Source organism: Arvicola amphibius, chromosome 3, assembly GCF_903992535.2.
Source record: "Arvicola amphibius chromosome 3, mArvAmp1.2, whole genome shotgun sequence".
Lineage (NCBI taxonomy): Eukaryota > Metazoa > Chordata > Mammalia > Rodentia > Cricetidae > Arvicola > Arvicola amphibius.
Genome location: NC_052049.1, coordinates 10,109,555 through 10,130,581, shown reverse-complemented (window position 1 = coordinate 10,130,581; position 21,027 = coordinate 10,109,555). Strand labels below are relative to the sequence as shown.

General features: G+C 47.9%; 1 protein-coding gene across 3 annotated transcripts in view; it reads right to left on the bottom strand.

Moving 5' to 3' along the window:
- Positions 1-21,027, bottom strand: part of Trio (trio Rho guanine nucleotide exchange factor) — a 290,348-nt gene that overhangs the window by 110,606 nt on the left and 158,715 nt on the right. For all 3 annotated transcript variants that reach the window (XR_005284582.1, XM_038321453.1, XM_038321454.1), the window contains exons 11-17: positions 20,536-20,727; positions 8,756-8,925; positions 7,617-7,791; positions 5,302-5,497; positions 4,448-4,614; positions 2,040-2,159; positions 272-463 (exon numbers count right to left, since the gene is read on the bottom strand). Coding sequence is in view for 2 of the 3 variants with exons in the window: in XM_038321453.1 (XP_038177381.1) it covers positions 272-463; positions 2,040-2,159; positions 4,448-4,614; positions 5,302-5,497; positions 7,617-7,791; positions 8,756-8,925; positions 20,536-20,727 (1,212 nt within the window). In the remaining variant the exon portion in view is untranslated. The remainder of the gene's footprint in view (positions 1-271; positions 464-2,039; positions 2,160-4,447; positions 4,615-5,301; positions 5,498-7,616; positions 7,792-8,755; positions 8,926-20,535; positions 20,728-21,027) is intronic.

The window sequence follows — 21,027 nt, the reverse complement described above, 5'->3', positions numbered from 1 at the left end:
GGATTTTAGAATAGAAGCAAAGCCAGAACTGAGTTTCCCACTGCCCCGATGTTTTTCCACAATAGGAAAAGCTATGTTCTCTCAGCTGCTTGTCACTTGCTATTCTTCGACAGCTGAAGGAGCAAGGGAACTTTAGCTGCAGAGCATGCCTTCCGGTTTCACTTGGACCTGAGTGTTCCCTGCTGAGAGTTATGTCAGTGGGGGTGGAGCTGTCCCTCAAGGCCAGAACAGTCAGTAGCAGAGAGCCTAGGAGCAGGCCCTCTCTGCCCACCTGCTCTGAAGTCTTGTAGAAGGCGACCGAGGCATTGACGAGCTTGAGGCGGTCTTCCATCTTGAGCATGAGCTGCTGCCAGTGCGAAGCTACCTTCTCTGCGCAGTCGCGGATCATGTCCATGTCATAGTGGTTGGCCTGCAGCATGGCCTCGGCCTTCTGCTGGACTTGGAGGGCACTCTGGTGTGTTTTCTAGACACAGGAAAGATGGGAAGGCTCATTCAGCAGGGCCTCACACACGGAGGCAGGAACTGGAATGCTTGCCATGGCTCAGAGAATCAAGCCTAGCTACTACTCACTAGGATGCTTTGCCGATATGGAAGGTAGTTCTAGGCCTACTACTCACTAGGATGCTTTGCCGATATGGAGGGTAGTTCTAGGCCTGGCAGCAACCAAGCTGTTATTTCATTTATCTAATGAAGGATGAAATGCATTAAGACTTCTCAGAATGGCACTCAGCTGTGGGGTTTTCCATTTGAGAAGCAACAGGAACAACTCTTAGCACCTGATATTATAAAGCTCTATTATCAAGTCTATTATCCCTACCGACTTTTCTGTGACAGCCACTGCAGGCAAAACAACAAGTGGGAAAGAGGAGACTATAGTGAATGCCTTTCCTTTTCATTTTCAATTGAAGCACTAGACTCCAATGAAAGGAGTTTTGAAGAACTAGCGATTTTTTTTGAGAGAGAGAGAGAGAGAGAGAGAGAGAGAGAGAGAGAGAGAGAGAGAGAGAGAGAGAGAGGCTGAGAATTTCAAGCACACACAAAGAAAATCACATGGTAAATGAAACCTGACATCTGATGCCAGGGCCTCTGTAGGAAAGATCTAGAACATGAGGCACCAGCAGCAAGGGCACTCAAGCACCTTGGAAAAACAAACAATCATTCATTTCTCCTGAATACAGTGGGAATGATACTGTAAATACTATGATATAGATTCCCAAATGACTAACACTTGACCTTGATGACCAAAAGCTCCTGGGCATTGCAACTATACAGGTTTGCAAGGCTGCCTGGAAGAGGCTGCCACTGGCGTGAGTACCTGACACTATACTGACCTCGGGAACAAAACAGAGCTGGCTTCTGTGGCTTTTTCTCCAGTTAACATCAAAGTTTCTATCCTCCAACACCCCTTCTGAAGCCCTGCCTATATTTTGAGATCACCCATCACAACTATTACCCACCCCTAAAGAAGAAACCCATTCTAAAGCAATTAGTGCACTACTAACAGCAAGGGTGAGCTCTCCAGACTGGACAAGGCTTTTGGCTGCTGTCTGGTGTAGTATTGCCCCTCAATCTATAAAGGTGAATCCTGTTGCCTAAGCAAGAATGGAGAGTTTTGTCATTAGAGTGACTACTGCCTGGTCATGGCAAGAGACCCTTCACACCCCTAGAGTTCTACTTTGTCCAAACTGGTTACATATAACACTGTGCCTCTAAGATCAGCAAGTTATTACAGTGTCCCAGCTCAGGCTCCAATTTGAGCTCCCTGATTTAAGATACTTCTAATCATAGATCATGCATCCTGCTAAGTAAGACCCTTTCATGGGGTAGAAGGGGGCCCTTGGACACTGGACACTTGCTGCAAGCTGTCCTCAATTTACTGCAGTTGTGGGCTGCTTCCTTCTCCACAATCACTGGGTAACTGATAAGCAAAGTCGTTCCTTTTCCATTCAGGCTGCAGCTGGCTCCAGTGGTTGGTGCCACACCAAGAATTATCAGGCTGATCTGTACGCCAGAAGGTCCACCCCCAGGCACTGCCTTACCTCAATTGCATGCTGGAACTGCTCGTGTTCTCTCTGTAGCTGCTCGGCTTCCTGCAGTGAGCTGGCGGTAATGAGGCCAGCATTTAACATGGACTCTCCATTTCGGATCCAGCCCAGCACCTGAAACAGGACACAGAATAACTGTAAGCAGAGTAATGTCCAGCGCATCCTGCAAACCACCTGGGATGGGGGATGGGTCAGCAAAGTGGTACAGAGCAGTGGCTCTCAACCGTTGGGTCATGACCCATTCATGAGGGTCACCTAAGACCATGGGATATTTACATTATAACTCATAATAGTAGCAACATTTCAGTTATGAAGTAGCAATAAAAATAAATTTATGGTTGAGGGGCATCCTCAACATGAGGTAGTGTATTAAAGGGTTGTGGCATGAGGAAAGTGGAACACTCATGGGGGGCAGCACTGACTCCCTGACTATCCTACTGACACAAACCACAGTCCCTGAAGGGCTCTCATCACAAGCACTGCCTCGAAAGTACTGCGAGTCTGCTGTTTGAGAAGGCAGCGGAGCTCAGCAAGCTGTGCAAACACAGACCAGAACAGGCCAAGTTCCATATTCTAAGATTTCTGCATCCTTTGAGGGAAGCCTTGCTACTTCCTGTTTAGACTCTCACTGCTAATCCACAGCAAGACTGGTCACCTGCTTAGTAAAGGGCAGTCCCTTTGCTTCACTGACTCCCTGTGCTGTGCTGGTGTTAAATGACGTAACAACCCAGGTGTGAAACAGGTTGCACTACGATGCTCAGGGGCCAAACCATGAGACTCTCAAGTTCACACACAGGAAGAAATTTTGACAGGAGAAGACACCATCACTGTGGAAGCTCATTCTGGATTGCGGCTGAGAACCCAAGGTACATGCATAACATTTTCCTTTTGTAATATGCTTAAAATGAAAACAATTCCCAGCTTTTGGTGAGAGCATTCAAGACACCCAGCCTGGCCTGTGATTTGGAACAGAAGTCTCTGGGTCAGTTCTGAAAACTGCTTCTTCTGACACCCGTGCTGTTCTCACCTTTAGGTCCCTGATGTCTGCGAACGCTGAGACAATGGCTGGAGATGCGACTGGTATCTGGCTCCCTGTGCTACATAGTTTTATGTCAACTTGCCACACGATAAGAGTCACCAGAGATGAGGGACCCTCAATTAAGAGAATCTATAGGAGCTAAGGCAAGCTTGTAAGGCATTTTCTTAATTAATGATTGATGGGGGAGGGCCCAGCCCATTACAGGTGGTGCCATCCTTGTGGTGCTGGTCCTGGGTTCTATAAGAAATCAGGTTGAGCAAGTCATGAGGAGCAAGCCAGAAAGCAGCACCCCTCCATGGTCTCTGTCTCAGCTCCTGCCCTCACTGCTTTTGATGATGAACTGTTATATGTAACTGTGACGGAAATAAACCCTGTCCTCCCCAAGCTGCATTTGGTCATGGTGTTTCATCACAACAATGATAATCCTAACTAAGACACTACACATCAGCAAAACCTGAGCCCATTATAGCACATGGACACTGAACAGGTCAACAACACTGCAGACTCACTATGCGGGTAAAACGGCCTTTTAAAGCCACCTCCGCAGTCTAAGCAAAGACAGTCTGCAAAGAGCATGATTACTTCATCTCTTAAACAAGTGGTTTTTCTTAAGGCAAAAAGAATTATTCACAGGTCACAATGCTTCATTTCCTTCTACTGTTTATACTGATGGCATTAACAACGGGACACAGGGAAACAACAGGCGTCCCCTGACCACATCTGGTGCCAGGAGCATGCGCTCTCCTGTGAATATAACCCACGTATGCACCACACCAGGCTGTGCCTGAGGCTCTAGCACTTCTTTCAACGAGGCCAACAAAGGCTTTCTATGGCGCGGTCAGAATATAACAGCCCCACTTCTCCATCAAGCCCCTTCACTGGAGAACTCCAATGTATCCCTCACCACGGGTTCAAGTGCAGTATATACATATGATTCCTGCTGGTGTTTAATCCATCCTTGCTTTAGCCTCAACACCATATGTGGTATTGTACTTAATATGCAGATAAATCAAGAACCCCCCCCCCTCCACCTTTACAGTCCATGGCTGTGTCCAGATTAACAAAAGCTTAGTGAAGAAATCTTGCATTTCCTTAGCCTAGGGAGTAATGCGCTTTAAGCAAGAGACCACCAGATAGCAAAACAAATGCAAGGATGACCTCCTCACGGGCTGTGGCTGCTGAGCTGGGCGCTCTTCCACTATTCGGCCAGCCATCTGGGTAGGCTATGGATTCCACTTTTACCATAAGATGCTCTCTTGGGGCATGTCTAACTTTACATATCAGGACAACTACATGGAGATCATGGGAAATCCTTCCTGGAGCTGACATGCCAGAATTCCCATCATGACTCAGTGTCACACACCTGCTTCACTTCTGCCTGCAGGTGGCGCAGTTGCACACACTGCTCCAAATGTTTCCGGTGTTGTTCGGCGGCTAAATCCAACTCCTGTTGCTTTTCATGAAGAAATTCCAGGAGGTCCTGGACCCGGGTGGCCATGTCCACATCTCTGTCGCAAAGCAGCTCCACACCTGTGAACAGTGGTGAGAGACCCTAGAAGCCAGCTCACACCTGCCACCTTCTCCTCCCACCTAGCAGGGCACTACCCATGTGGTGTGGGAACTGCTTGTCCACTGGGCACCACCTGTACTAGCCAGCAGGTTCAGAGAGGCCCGGGGCAGCAGTGATGCATTTATACAGACATCTAGTGTACTAGGGTGTGAGGAGGCGCGTAGGTGCGCCGACCAACTGCACCTCCTACCGCAGGGACTTGGCGACAGAGTAGCAGCTGATAGAAGTGAGTGGGTGGTGCACGCTTCAGGAAGTATTTAAGTGGCTACGTGTAAAGTAAGCAACGCCTGCAGGACGCTGCTGTGTAAGTTCTCCATGCGACAGTCACATACTGGGGCTGCAGTGACATCTGCTGGACACAGAAGCTAAAATAGGGAATGTGAAAACACTGCCTTGGGTTTTACATTTCACTCCCAGAGACAACCAACCACTTTGCACCATTAAGGTTCTTATTACTTGAAACAATTCTTGAAACATTTAAGGGTAAGTTTCCTAACCATAAAGCTAAATGTGACTGTACTGTGTGAAATTAAATGCAAAACGCTTCCTTTAAAAGAACTGGTTTTGGCAGGTGATGGATTAGTCATCCGAGTGCTGTGGTACTGTGAAGGACCCACAGCTGGCACAGGATGGAGGACCTTTCTTACCAGAGGCCTGGACTTCATTGACATACTGCAGAAGATCCTGTCCTTGGTGGATGACGTCGAAAGTCAAGTTATTCATTGTCAGGGCTTTGTCTGCGTGGTGCTGCAGGCGCTGCTCGGCGATGGTCAGGTCCTCCGTATCAAAGTCATTCATTTGCTGGGAAAGCTCATCATTCCAAGACTCGAGGTCGGAGATGATCTGAGAGAGAAGAGCACCTATGCAAATCAGGGCTTAAAACACACGCCACCACATCTCACTGTGTCTGAGCCAATGGTCTAAAGAGGGCACAGAAGCCACACGTGTTTAGTTTTGTGGGATAGAGATCAGGCTTCAATAAAACCAGTTTAAAAACTTTTAAAGAAACAAATGGACGCAGAGTTGGAAGAAGCTCCTACCCACATCAGATAATTATTATTGGGAAAAGGCCCCAGGGCCTGGTGTACAGTAGGCAGGTGTTCTGTCACTAATCACATCAGCAGCCTCTGAAAGGAGAAAGCAACTATCTCAGTACTTCGAGGTGAAACATGTATAAATACATCTACCTACGAGATGGAGAAAAATTCCTTTTTTAAAATTCTGACACAATAGCTGTCTCAGGTACCATCATTAAGGCTTGGTGAGCTACCATGGCAAAGACTGAGAGGGGATTAAACGATCAGCCATCAGGTACCCCCACTGCACTGCGTCTCAGCTGCCCCACAGTTAACGGAGAGCGGGACACGCTGCCACAGTGCACAAAATCTATAGCTTCTGTAACCTGCTGCCTGGCATAGGAGCGTGACCCAGGACACTTGTTCTGTAGTTTCCACCCAGGGAAAGCGTGTGTTTGTGCTTCCTGATGAGGTTTTGATAAAGGCTAAATTACAACTAAGAAGCATCAATACAAATTAAGTAGGAAGTACTTTCAACTAGCAGAAGACTCTAGAAGAAGGTCTTCAACTTATGCTTCTGGCTGGTCTATCTTGCAACTGAAAACATTCAACAGCCTGCTATGTTTCAGAATAGAAAGTCACTTGGAGTCAGAAGAAAACAGGCCTGTCCTGTTTGCTGCCACCCCAAGCCCCAGACAGGCCAAGGCAGTGGGCCCCCGCAGGGGAGAGTCTAGCATGCCTTCTCTGTGCATCTCAACAAAGATCCGAGGGCCAAGACAGAGAGCAGTGAGCAGGTTGACAGTCACTGTGATGAGAGGGGGGTCTGACACAGCTCTTGTTCTTAACTAAGACAACGCTACTTTTATGGAATTTGGACAGGTTGCCACCTGAAGGTGCCTGCAGGAAGACCCTGTGCCACCTCCAGAGATGCCCTGCAAGGTGAGGCTGAAGGACAGGCCAAAGGGAGCAGCCCACAGAGAATCTCCCTGTAGCTGAGAACCATATACAGTCTGTGCAGGCCTTTTCTGGCCTCCTCTGCACTAAGTCCCAAGCCTCTGAGGCAGCTCAGGGCCAGGGCAGGTGAGCACCCCACAAGCAGTACGAATGAGCGCTAACACACGGAGGCAGTGAGACGCACGATAATGCTCTTTGAGACCCTGTAGTCAAAGGCTGGACCTGAGTGGTCTGGAGAGGACACGTGTGTCAGTTCTGACCACCAGCTGTGTAAGCAGCCAGGCACCAGGACACGGGGCTCACACGGGCTATGAAGTAGCTTTGCTTCTTCTGACAGTCTCTCACATTTCAGTCTCGTTCACTCAGACTTGGCTCCACTACCTAAAGCATGAGAGACCCTTCTCCGCTGAGCAGAGCCGCCCCCTTCTCGCTGAATAAAGATAAAAGTAGTACATATTTCTTTCTTCTCTGCACCTATCAAATAGGAAATTCCATTCTAGGTTAGAAATTATAGAAAGCCAAAGGGCACTTTCATTGGGAGGAAGTGAGTTCTAGTCCTTAGAATGCACAGGCTACAATCAGTCCCTTTACTAAGAGAGAAAAGGAAAACAGAGGGATGTGTGAAGGGAGGACAGGAGGGGAGAGGCGGCTCCACAGGCCGCTCTCTCTAGGAGAGGGGAATGTGGTATAGTCCTGCACTGTTTGATGGGGCTGATCTGCCCCAGGGGAGGCAGTGGCACTCCCTCCACCTTGGGAGCACGCTCTGCTGCTGCCACCTGTGCCATCCTCATCTTCCTTTAGTGCAGTGCAGGCCCCACCCCAGAGTGCCGAGTTGACCACCCCGCCTCCCCAGCAGCCAGAGGAGCTTCAGTGCTTTGGGACCTTCCTTCTGTCCCCATCCCCTCCCTGATCGGAAGAGCCTCAGGTAGTGGGGAGGACACGGGACAGGAATGGGGGGGGGCAGGGCTCCAAACCGGGGGCTGATCACTCACATCAATGGCATCCCTCTCGAATATCCGTAGCTGCAGGAAGAGCTCCAGCTTGATCTTGCGCTCCTGGAAGAGCTCCTCCATCTGGGACTGAGCCTCGTCCAGCTGCTGCAGCACCGTCTCGATGTGGTTGATGGAGCTGTTGTGTGGGGTCTTGTTACTAGAGATGGCAGAGTCCCTGTGTGAGTGCAGAAGCAGACGGGACACCAGTGAGACAAACAGGAATTGAATGAGAAAGTCTCACATTGTTAGACACCAGATCCGGCAACGCAAATCTTCAGGGGAAGGCCGGCAGGAAGCCGGACTTTGTCTCAGAAAGGGGAAGGCACTGTCCCCTAGCAAAACACCAGCAGCCCCCTTCCTCTGAGCAGCCTGCTCTGCTAAGCCTGTGGCTGCGGGGACACAGCTGTGCTCTTTATGGCCCTCTTACGAGACGTCCACTATTACAGAACTCCACACTGGGAGTTCTAAGTAGCCAGAACGGCGGGCGTCTGGTTCTGCAGTGGCAATCCTCCTGTCTGAGAGGTAAACCTCTAATGTACTCAATAAAACCCTTACTAAGGATCATGTGAGGCTGTTGAGTTACTGACTCCACCAACTGTCTTGAGTGATGTGTGAGTAAGGGGCAGGGGGCTACCCTCCCTCACTCAAAGGAGTTTTCAAATCTGCCTCCAGAGGAAACAAAGCCAAATTGGCCCTGCCTCCTGTGCAGTGGAGCATTGGGGAGAGGGGGCGCTGTCCTGGCACCTTCCAGGCCACCTGCCCTTTGAGCTGAGAGATAGGCATGCTGGCACACTCTAGACAGGCAGGTCCCCTGGGGCTAGAGGACGTGGTCTTAAAGCATCAAATGCATTCATTTATAAGGAAATTTCAGTAAGACAATTTCAGTAAGACAGTAACACAGTAACGAAAGTTAAATTCTGATGGCTGTTAGACAGTGCTGGGTGAATAGTTAACACAGTTTTTCAATTGAGGGGTTGAGAGTGGGATGAGAAGAAAACTGTCTCTGGCCTTCTGGAGAGCATGTTGGAACTTTCTGTTCAAAAAATGATAAAAGCAGGAACCCACTGTGCAGCTTTGGATCTGTGTGGGGCTAGGCAGAGGTAGGGGTGGGGTGGGGTGAGGGGTGGAGTGAGGCCCACCTCAGCTGCTGGATGAGGTCCTCCCCTTCCTTGATCACGTTGACTGTCACCTGCAGCGTGGTCTGCTGCTGCTGGCCGAAGCGCTTGATGAGATCCTGGACGGCCTCCACCGACTCGGCGTACACGTCGTCCAGCAGCTCCTTCTGCAGTTCCTCCAGCCATGTCCACAGCTGCGGACCAGAGAGGGCACGCGAGTGAGTGGTGTAGGGACTAGGAACAGGGACTCTCACATCGGGAGGACGCCCATGGCAGACTGCTCCCGGAGAGAGGGAAGGAAGGAGGGGGAGGAAAGAGAGGAAGGAAAGGAAGGAGTGTCTCCGAGAGTCCGGCAGCCAGTGGGACACATGCACAAAAAGAACAACATGTCACTGCAGTGTGGAGCAAAAATAAACAGGCAGAGAAGCGGAAGAGGCTGTCACAAAGGAGAAAAAGGAAAGGGAAGAGGAGCCACTCTCCTCTTTTGCAGAGGCTCAATCTGGCGTTCAGTGGAAACACCGAAAATCTCTCAAACAGGAACCTCTGCTGGGCACAGAGGCATTCTTAGACACGCCTCCTGCTGCAGTCTCAGCAAAGGTATTCCATTCCATTACTAAACCACCGCTCAGACACGAGTGCTTTAGGTCCCTTGGAGCACAGGAGAGCACATGCAAGTTACAGTATTATCCACAACTGTGGGTGGAGATGTGTGCTTTATGTGACCTCTTCACTACTCAGATGAACTCAGACACGCTTTAACCAACTGTACTGAAAACACCCACACCCGGTGCAGGAACCCAGGCCCAGTATCTGTTGCACAGCATGGTCATTCTACTACAGGAAGACAGTGTGTCAACAGGTTTTGCTTTCTCCCAAGTGGGAATTAGAACCTGAATTCTGTGCTACTTGCTCATCTTGTTTGTGTCGTTTAAATAGATTCAAATGAACGAAATAGACAGGACTTTCTCAAACAGAGCATATGCTGCTACAAGCAATAACCAACTGCTTAGGAAAATAGATTGCTCTATTTTACTGAAGAGTCAAAATACTTCACGTGATGATCAAGTCAGCGGACTTCTCCTTAAACTAGCAATCTGCCTTCCATAAGGCAGGAGGCAGGGGATTAGCCACACACAGAACTCATCCACTTGCTTCCAATGACAAACCCACTTGGTCACGTGGCTACTACAGCCCTCCTCCTCCCAGGATGGATACTTATAAAGATGTGTCTCTTTCCATCTGCACTGACTCTGCTGAAAAGCAATGGGGAAGAAAGAATCACTGATTTCACGTGTCCTAAAATCTCAGCAGTGTCTTCTGCTTGAGCTCATGGCTCTGCTGAAGTTACCCCAGCAATGTTAATGCATAAATGAATGGACCAGCCCAACACACTGGCAAGCCCTCTCCTTTACACGGGTCGGTAGCTTTCCTGCGCACTACGTTGTATGAGCCTGGGGGACCTGGTTCACCCTTGCTAGGGGTTGCTACCTCTCTCCCATTCACTCTAGAACTCCACTTGTGGGATGAAGAGGGTGTGGGGTGCCTATGTGGGAGGGACATGACAAATGCCACCAAAGGTACCTAGTGAGTTACAAAAGATTTAAACAATCTCTATACATCGATAAAGGGCTTGGAGTTGCACTGATGTACAGCCCACAGGCAGACGTGCACGCGACCCCAGGAACAGGAACCAGTGTTTCTGCAGAAGTTGATTGCTGCAGTCTCCGAGGACAGCCTGTCTGAGATCAGTACCATTCGTATTTTCTCACGTGGGCCTATGACCCAGTTTCTCCTATACAAGTGGACCTGAAGTGAATGCCTACACAGGGCAATGTGGCAGACTGGATGAGACTACATGTACAGAGAGAAGTCAGTAAATGTTAGTCACTGTTCCTGGCTTTCTTCTAAGAAAGACCTCATAATAAGAAAATTCATAAATTTTCTATTCTTGAGAGGTATTTTTTTTAAAAAAACGATCTTTTCCAATATATTCTCTCAATTTTCCAAAATTAGTCCCTTGGTCTGTTAAACTTAACATTTAAATCCTTTTACCCCCACAATAGCATTCGATACTACAGTACAAAGAAAGGCTGTAAGGAAAACCTGTTGGGTTCAATAGAAATTGTTTCCTCTGAATTCTAGGGGGACGTGCCAGGAATATTTAGGGGTCAAGTTTTGGCCTTCCACCTGGCAGAGCTTAGCGCGCGCGCGCGCGCGCACACACACACACCCTGGCATTTCCCCTCCACTTCCTGGACATTCGACTGTGCTCCCCTCCCTGGCCTGCCAGTGAAGTCACAGCGATAAAGCTGCACAGCGGATGGCAGGAAGTGATCCTGGGATGGCGCAGATGAAAAGGAAACAGGGAGTGGGGTAGTGGACCAAGGCTATATATAAAAAGCCTGATGTCAAATGCCTGAAAGGTCTTCGCCCCTCAGAATTCTTCAGAAAATACTCTTCCTGGTCCTTTGAGATGCCAACTGGGGATGGACTGATGTGTATCCTATTGTAGCCTGGGGTAAGCAAAGTCTATTTTTGAGCTTTTAAAATGATGTAATACACGGTAGCTAAAGTGCCTCTGAACAAAAAATTTTAGTCCCTAGGAAGTTTGTGAAAGTCTTAAGTCCAAGTCTTCCAAGGATGAAAACAAAATGCACTTCTGTGCAAACTGATAATCTTTAGTAAAAAGATACATCTTTATCCAGCAGAGGAGGTGGGCTCTCTGCAAGTTCACTGCTACCCAGGTACTATTTTTTAAGAACCATGGAACTGTCAGGACACAGGTGTAGGCCACATTGCCCCCTAGAGGCCATAAGTAACAAAAGTGGGCCTTCAGGCTAGCACTGAGCTGTCCTGGAGCTGTGTTTGCAGGCCTTGGCAGAAGTTCTGGAGCAGATTCTGCCCACAACTGGGCTTCATGTATCCAGACAGAGGCATGGCCGCTGACCAAGTTGAGAAGGGAAAGATGGTCTTAAGAAATGAAGTAATGTGAAGAAAGGCTCTGAGACGGAGACGCAGGAGGACCCTGTCCCATCTCTGGCAGCAGAACAACCCCTACACCTCAGCTCTCTACCCTTGGGCACTGCACTCCTCTAGGAGAAAGCTGAATTAGCTCACCTCAAGAATAGAGGTCCTTTCTTCATCATTTGGGGAGGGAAGTTCTGAGGAGCTGAAGGTTCTGAAAAAGGACTGGGCTCTAGGTGGCTAAGCGAGTCCTGAGACTTGGTGAGAGCCACAGAAGCAATCTCCACACTCCCGGGAGGTTGCACAGGCTGTAGTCAGTGTCAACATGGAGCCTGGTACAGAAGGCATAGCACACCTGCCGAGAGGCCTTATCCTTGACGACATCCTTGTGTTCTTCACCTGCAGGCCTATCTGAACTGTGAGAGACGGGCAGTGTGGGGGCGAAAATACTCCTTTACGGCAGGGGCTGTGTACGCAGAGGCTGCTGCATTGAGACCGGTCTCCCGGCTCTCATTGACAGGGGCAACCGTCTGGTCCAGTGGAGCTGTGCCAACTGTAGCGCAGTCTCAAGTGTCACACTCAGCTCCCTAGAGCCACTGCTACTGCGAGTTCAGAGCAGAAGTGAGCGCTCTCAGTGGCAACGCGCTGGTGCGAATGCACGAGGGCAACCACTATGCTAGACGACATGTGATGCCAGCTCGGGCACAAGGAGCAGGCTGAAAAGGGAACCGCTCCCACCACCAACAGAAAGCTCCTCTCCCAGAAATGACAAATGTATGCTGTACACACATGTCTGTGTGCTGACACATGCCAGCTGACTGCATGTTGACACACATGACTGCATGTTGACACACATGCCTGACTGTATGATGAGTACACATGCTTGGTGCCTTGTTGTAGGATTGTAGTGTATTTTTCTTCTCTGTGTACTGTGCGTGGGTAAGCATATCCCTGTATGTGTGCAGAAGCAGGACGCCTTTAGCCATCCTGTCCCACCACTGCCCACCTTACTCATCTGGAGCAGGGTTTCTCCATTAGCCTTGAGCCATGCTGGTAGCCAGCCAGCCCCAGCCACCATGCCTATCTCTGCCCATGGCCTTGGGCTTTTATGCCTAGAGCGCTGGGGATCTCAAGTGGGCTTCTCATGCTGGAGCAGCAGGCACTTCCATGAGCGAAGCTGTTGCCCAGCCTGAGCTGTAGGGCCTGAGAAGCACCTCCTATTCTTGTGTGGTGGGAGAAATGATGCCCGAGTACGCTGAGAGAACATTATAAAGGACGTATGGGATAGAGGCAGGCCAGAGAACACCAAGGTCAGCATCAGGAAACACCACCCCTGCCAAGTGTCGGGCGCTAGTACTAGGAGGAAAGGCATCTGCGTGGCAGCTCCACCGCGAGGAGTTAACAGACGGGCATGCCAGTCCCAGGTGTGGACACCTGTAGACAGGTGGCATGAGGCTACACGGCAAGAATGACCAGCCAGGGACAAGAGATGAAACGTGACAGTCTTGGCTTTGTACTAAAACCCTCAGCTATTTCTGTGGCCCGCAAGTCTCTTCCAGTCCTTCACTTGTCCTTTAATCTCTAGATCTCTGCCTAGGACTAACCTCATCCAGAGTAAATGCGTAAAATTCACCTTCTTACAAATACTGCCAATATTACCAAGGCACAAGGCACAAGGCACACATACGTGTCTTTAGCACTCAGGAAACTGAGGCAGAAGGGTTTGGCAAGGGGATTGTTCAGTGATACTTGGTGAGCACCCGGCCTGGCAGGGCTATATTAGCAAGACTTTATTTCAACAAGAACAGCTCGGATGTCTTGCAGCCCCTGGCGTCTGCCCACAGTTCACCAACAGAACCAATGTGGTGAGCTAGTAACCTAATTCTGCCAGTACTGGGAAGCCCAACATGTCTGGGAAGAAAGTCCTCACTTAGAAGACCAGTCTTTCTATAAAACCTTCCCTCATCTTTGTCCTCTGTACGTTCTGCCCATGTGGAAGCAGAAGCCCAGCTCAGAGCAGATGCCAAGCTGTCACAGTGACAGCCCTGCTGCCAGCACCAGGCCCAGCCAGAAAGCCCGGTCCTTCCCTATTCTGCTCCCAAGTTTTGTGTTTCAAAAAAAGAGAGAGAGAACAAATGAACAATAACAAAAGCAGACTACAAGCCTAACTTGTGTGGTGCTACCATGGTCCTGGGAAAACCCCAGGTAACGCACTGCTGACTGTCACGCTCTCTAACTCTCTGTTGATATGAAGAGCGGTCAACAGAAGACTACGTACACGTCAGAGACACATGTAGAACACTGCATTCCTCTCTCAATGAGCCGAAGACCTGCATGATTCTTTGAAAATATTTAGTTCAGAAAACTAATAAGAGAGCCACATACTAGGATCCCCTTTGAGGTGAAGTTTAGAAGTCAGATTCCATATTATGTCCACTCTCAGATGCACACTAGAAGACCTGCCCTTCCCGAGCATGCACTGAGTCCCTCACTCTCCATAGAGTGTTAGAGGGGAGCCTTCAATAGGCCTCTGTTTTGCACATTAATTTCTAATTTATTAGCCTAAAATTTTTTTTTACATAGTTTTAAATCATTCCTCAGGGGGAAAAATGTTTAGGCACTGAAGGTTTAACCTCTGAGGTTAAAAATACATGCCTCTCTTCCAAGGTGCCCAAATTCAGCTCCTATCACCCATGCTGGGTGAGAGTGAGGGGATCGCTAAGGCAGGACAGGGTAGACACGCAGCCGACAGTTACTGGTGACTGGAGGTCAGTGAACCTCAGAGCAGTTTAAATCTACTTAGATAAATCTCTGCATCTTAGTTTAAATTTCTTATTATTTTGTGCCTAGCAAGTAAGTTGGGGGCAAGGAAGAGATAAAAAACATGTATTGGCGCATATATATATATATATATATATATATATATATATATATATACACACACACACACATATATATGTGTATATATATATATATGGATGGATGGAAATGCTATATTTGAAGCTTGTATACCTGAGTTCACTGTGTCCACAACGGAGCTGTGGCTCGGGCAGCAGAATAACCTGCCCCAGGTCACATGGGCTGTGCCACAGTAGAACAGTTGTAAACTATTTTGATGCAGATTACATTTTCACAGAAATTGTACAACTCTTTTAATAACCCTACCTATAGAAGGCAATGTTCTTTTTTCTTCCATGAGGATACCAAACCAGATAAGAAAGACACAGGGCTGGACAACTGATGCTTAAAGTCAAACCAAATGCCAACCTCACTCCCCGAGTTACATTGTTTAGTTATGCAGGTGTCCTTATGTCAAGTAAGAAAGTCAAGTGTTCCAGAGTACACAGCAAGAGACGAAATCTCTTCAACAGAAACTGTCGACTGCTGAGCACATCTAGTGAAATCTCTTTCCTATACCCCTTCCCACTGCCAAGCTGACTTTTGGGAGCTAGGAAGCTAGAGGCTGGATTTCTGCCTTGTGGAAGTGTAATGGGGCAGGTTTGTTCTAGAAAATTCTGTGGTAGATTCTTTCCATCTGTTTTACCAAAGGACCCTCATCTACCCCAGAGAGATGAAAATGTCCAGTATGGCAAAAAACCTACACGATAGCTCAGCTTCCTTTTTACAATCCCAAACTGCAAACTACTCAATATTCTTTAATGAATAAATGGTAAATAAAGTGTCGATATTTGCACTGTGACATGGGATTTCCCTCTGTACGCTGTGAATATCATTGGTTAATAAAGGAACTGCTTTGGGCCTATAGTAGAGCTATAGGGAAACACAGCTAGGTGGGGAAAACTAAACTGAATGCTGGGAGAAGGAAGGTGGAGTCAGAGGAGAAGCCATGTAGCCCCACAGGAGACAGATGCCTGAACTTTACCTGGTAAGCCACAGCCACATGGTGATACACAGATTAATAGATACGGATTAAATTAAGATGTAAGAGTTAGCCAATAAGAAGCTAGAACTAATGGGCCAAGCAGTGATTTAAATAATATAGTTTCTGTGTGATTATTTCAGGGCTGAGCAGCCGGGAGCCAACAGGTGGAATGCTCCTCAGCAGTGAAGGGGAGAGGGCTGATGTGTGTATGAAAGCACAAGTGCCTTCAGGATTAATTAGGTAGGAAAGCTGAGCACAAAACCACTCATGACTCCATTTATCTGGCATTTCTGAAACACCCAAAATAACAGAGATGTGAGATGCTGGTTCTTGCTGAGGCTGGAGACAGCCATAAGGAGGAAGGAGAGCCAGAAAGTCCTGGGTAGTCAGGCCTCCAACTCCTGCAGGAATGGGAAGCAATATGCATTCAGACACAAGAGCATACTCTGGGCCAGGTGGTGGTGACATACGCCTTTAATCCCATCACTTGGGAGGCGGAGCCTGGACGATCTCTATGAGTTTGAGGCCAGCATGTTCTATAAGAGCTAGTTCCAGGACAGGCTCCAAAAACTAGAGGGAAAAATAAAATAAAAACCATATTCTGGTAGAATGATTCGTTTACTGCAGTTTGGGTGCTGTGGTAGTTAACATAAGTCTATGTATGATGAAGTTGCAACAAACATGCATGTAGCTATCTACACACACAAGCATGTATGTGTAGTAAGGCTGAATAAACAGCTACCATGTGAGAGGGTGTGGCCTACAGAGTGTTTCCACAGAAATAAAGCAAGACCTCTGTGGGAGAGCCATAGGGAAGGAAGTGAGGCTTTGACCAGGCTTTGTACCCGAACCACTGATCAGAAGACTCTGCTGCAGGACAGCTGGTTCATAAGCACTGAGCCCTGACAGGTTCTCCCGGCTGCACAGGAGAGGAAAGAGCTCTGGGTGTTAGCAATGGCTGCAGGAATAAGCACTGGGTGCAGTCCCATGGCTCCTGAGTAGACTTGGCCGGGGTGAGGGAGGCAGCTCAGAGAGCTCGGCTGCACACCAAGGAGCCTGGGACTTTCCTTTTCCCAAGTACACTGTGCTCCTCTCTCCCTGTGGCTTCCTTGGGAGAGCCTAGGCCTGACTCCAGCAAGCATGAAAAAGGAAGTTGACCTGTTCCTTTGCTAGGAATGAAAATGAAGGCAGACGGGCACTCTGAGACAAAAGTCTCCAGGTGGGTGGTGAGCCATTAATTCTGACTTCTGAATAAAATGACAAGTTCTCTTTTCCCAGGCACTGCTCAAAACAACGTGTCCAATTCAGCAACAATTTTGCAGAAGCCCAGCCAGGTTTCTTTGCTTAACCCACCCAGGACAGCAGCAGCCTGGTTCAGGGGGGAGTGATCCTTCCTGGCGACCAGGGATTCTGAGAACAGAAACCAGTGAGGGTCACTGCATCGGCCCCAGAAACAAACTGGCAGCAAGCTTGACGTTGCCACCTAGTTGCCTCAATTGACCTATGAATGCCAAAGGTAATTAAAAGTAAGCCAGCCACAAAATAATTCTGAGAGAGAAGCTGATTAAGTAGAAATGGGTAAAAGTAGTAATGTTTTTTTACTGGATCCAAAAATAAAAATATCATTCAAGGCACTGAACCTAAGATCAGATGGCAGACTGATGCTATTATTTCACAAACCTGTATGATGTATCTCAGTCTTGGAAGAGGCTATGTAGTGGGAACATGAAGGAACCAGACTTCAACCTACCAAGTGAGACCAATGTCTGAAGTGTGGCAGAGCAGCTGTGGTCACCACCGAGGCATTACCTCCTCACATATCACAGTGGACTTGGGGGGCATTTCATGATCTGGAAGTCTTGGGCCAGAACCTTAGGCTGATGTTCCGAGAGCTGGCCACCAGCTGTCTTCTGGGTGGGACGTCCTCGGACACCTGAACGAGCTAGTAGTCACCTTGGGCCCCGTGGAGCAGCAGTACCTTTAGTGGTCATAGGGGACTGTCTGTCTTACCTTACTGACTTTGACCCTATTCCTTAGTTTTGATATGAAATTGTAGTAAAAACAGAGTAACACAAACCAGATAACAGAAGAACGCAGTACCCTAAAGGGACATGGCCAGTGCTGTCACGGGCGTGTGTAGAGAACTCTAGAAAACTGCCAACAGCAGCAACTAACTGTGGACAGGGCAGGGGCAGCAGGAGACCCAGCCTGGGAGGACAGTGTCATAGATCAGCGATACTGCATGGCAGGGTTGGAACCCTGGAGAAGGAGGAGTAAACAGAGCCACCTCAGCAGAAGGGAGAATGCAGCCCCAATTGTAAGGATCTAGGCATGACGTAAGGATCTAGGCATGACGTAAGGATCTAGGCATGACGTAAGGATCTAGGCATGACGTAAGGATCTAGGCATGACGTAAGGATCTAGGCATGACGTAAGGATCTAGGCATGACGTAAGGATCTAGGCATGACGTAAGGATCTAGGCATGACGTAAGGATCTGGACATGACGGACATGACACGAGTCAGAAGCAGGAGGTGGCTCCTCCTCGGCACCAGGTGACCCAGGAACTCAGCACAGTGACCACACATCCAGCTAGAAGCAGCCTGGAAGAATATCCATTGAACACATTTCCTGGGAAAAACAGATGACAAATATTTCAAGTCTGTCTTGGCTGTGGTGTAACTGGGAGTGGAGAAGATGCTAGCTGTGTTCATTGTCTATTCTGGTGTCTACCTCAGAACCAAAAAAGTCCTGGCCCTTCTGCAGAAGGGGCTGAGTTCCAACCACCATGTTAAGCTGGGCAAAAGCACAAACTCTCCAGGGCCTCCATAATTGCTGACTGCCTCCTCTACCCACTTTACAGATGCACAGGATTCAAAGGGAGGGAACATCACCTTTCTGAAGTTAAAACATCTACGTTACAGAGAACCAGGCTGTGCATAAATTGTCCACGGTCCCAGAACCACACTGAAGGTGCTTTTCTTAAAGTGATCTATGGGGAGCCCGGCGGTGGTGGCGCACGCCTTTAATCCCAGCACTCGGGAGGCAGAGGCAGGCGGATCTCTGAGTTCGAGGCCAGCCTGGTCTACAAGAGCTAGTTCCAGGACAGGTTCTAGAAACTACAGGGAAACCCTGTCTCGAAAAACCAAAAAAAAAAAAAAAAAAAAAAAAAAAAAGTGATCTATGGGCTCTTGACCCTGGACGTCTTTTTACACAAGGCAGGCCAGACGGCCCTCTCCCAGATTTCTCCACGTGATTTTATCTTTCCAGACCCTCCTCCTCCTATTGCCATGAGCTTTTGTGTACTTAACCCTGAATACTCTAAAGCACACAGAGAGGAACTTACTGCAGTGACCACGCATCCAAGCTAGCAGCAGCCTGGAAGAATATCCACTGAACATGTTTCCTGGGGAAAACAGACTGCAATATTTTCAAGTCTGTCTTGGTTGTGACGTAACTGACAGCGGAGGAAAATGCTAGCTGTGTTCATTTTCTACTGTGATGTCTACACCTCAGAATCAAGAGGGGTCACAGCCTATCACAGCATTCTGTAAGGGTCCTTTGTGGAGCACTCAGTCACGTAAAACAAAACTTGAGTTTATTACAAAAACCCTTAAAACAAAATAAACTAGGTAGAGTAATGCTGTCATAGAATCGAAGCACTCATGAGACTGAGGCAGGAGGATTGCTGCAAATTCAGTCAACCTGCATTACACAGTAAATTCAGGGCCAGTATAGGTTACACAGCAAAACCCTACTTTCAAAAGGAGGCAAAATGTAACATAATAGTTTCTCTAATTTTGTATCTACTAAGTGCTATATATATACACATGCATATGATCTGTATCATTATTTATGCTATATGTGTATACAATGTGTATGTTATATACAGTATCCTTGGTATCTATTTTTCACATTTAAAATAACATCTCTTAAGTATGTTGCCATAGGCACACACAGAACTTTTATTCTGGAATATTATTTTAAGGTGTGCTACATTTGTTTATGTTGTGCGACATTTGTTTAATGATGCAAAGATGTGTTGCATTCTTTTATGTTGCATTTGTTTAACTCAGTGAAGCCATGTTACTGTGTTTAGTTAAAAGATCTGATTGGTTTAATAAAGAGCTGAATGGCCAATATTAAGGCAAGAAAAGGACAGGAAGGGCTGGCAGACAGAGTAAGTAGGAAAAAAAAGGAATCAGAAAACAAGAGAGATCAAGGAGGAACAAAAAAAGAGGACATCAGGGGTCAGCAAGTTGGGGAGTAAGAAATAATGAAAGGTATACAGAAAAAGAGAAAGGGAAAAGCCCAGAGGCAAAAGATAGACGGGATAATTTAAGAAAAGCTGGCCAGAAACAAGCCAAGTTAAAACCAAGCATTAATAAGAAAGAATAAGGCTCCACGTGATTTATCTGGGAGCTGGGTAACACCCCCCTCAAAGTGCCAAAGAGTAACATAAAACAATAGACTTTAGCACTGATACTGTACCACACTGACTATGGCAATATTCAAACTCAATACAATGTAACATGACTTGTAAGAGTGTGTGAGAGTAGTCTGCTAAGAGCAGAAGCCTACTATGGCTTTACCCCACAACCAGGCAACACCCAGATGGGACACCCAACAATGGTGCCTACAGTAAGCAGGACCTGATAATGTTACGTGGATAGAGCACTGTTCTCTCTAAAGGAATCTCATTCTGTTTCATTTTCCCCGCGCATCCCTGATCAATAAGTGCCCCCTTACGTACAACCCCAACCAAGGCAGATGTGCATTCCCGGACACAGCCAGCAGAAGTCCAGCCTGTTTCCTGTCTGTCCCAATGCACTCTGTACTCACACCTACCTGCCATGCTACATCCAATGTCTCTCATGATGACAAAGACAGGACTCCTTCCAACAGATTCAAAGACCCTGTTGGCCAGATTGTATTTTGTCAGCCTGTGAAGCATTACCTCTTTTACATGGGTGTGGAACGACACAGACATGTCCAGCAGGATCTTCCGCTGTTCAACTCGCCGAACAAAGTCTTGTATCCGGTCTTCAAGTTGATGAGCAGCCTGGTAAATCTCCTCAGGGTCACATTCCCCGGTCTGCGCCAGCTGCTCCGCTGCTTCTAACAACTTGTCTGCATTTGTGTATGTGTTCTGCACAGGAGAATACCAAGAGAAACAGGAGGTGAGCATTCAGCAAGCCAGCCCGCGTGGGAGCCATAACACCCAGCAACACAGAGCCTATCAGCACCATTTCAGATCATTCACTTAGCAACGACTTCAGGAGGCCCACACATCCCTATCGGCAGCCCTTTCTGATGCCAATACTGGCCAGAATGGCTCATGACTCAGAAAGGGCTTTTAGATTTTTGCTAAGGTGGAGTCAGGAAATGCCCCATGGCCACAAGTGCCTGCTTCACTTTTTTTCTCTCATTTTCATCACAGAGTAACAGT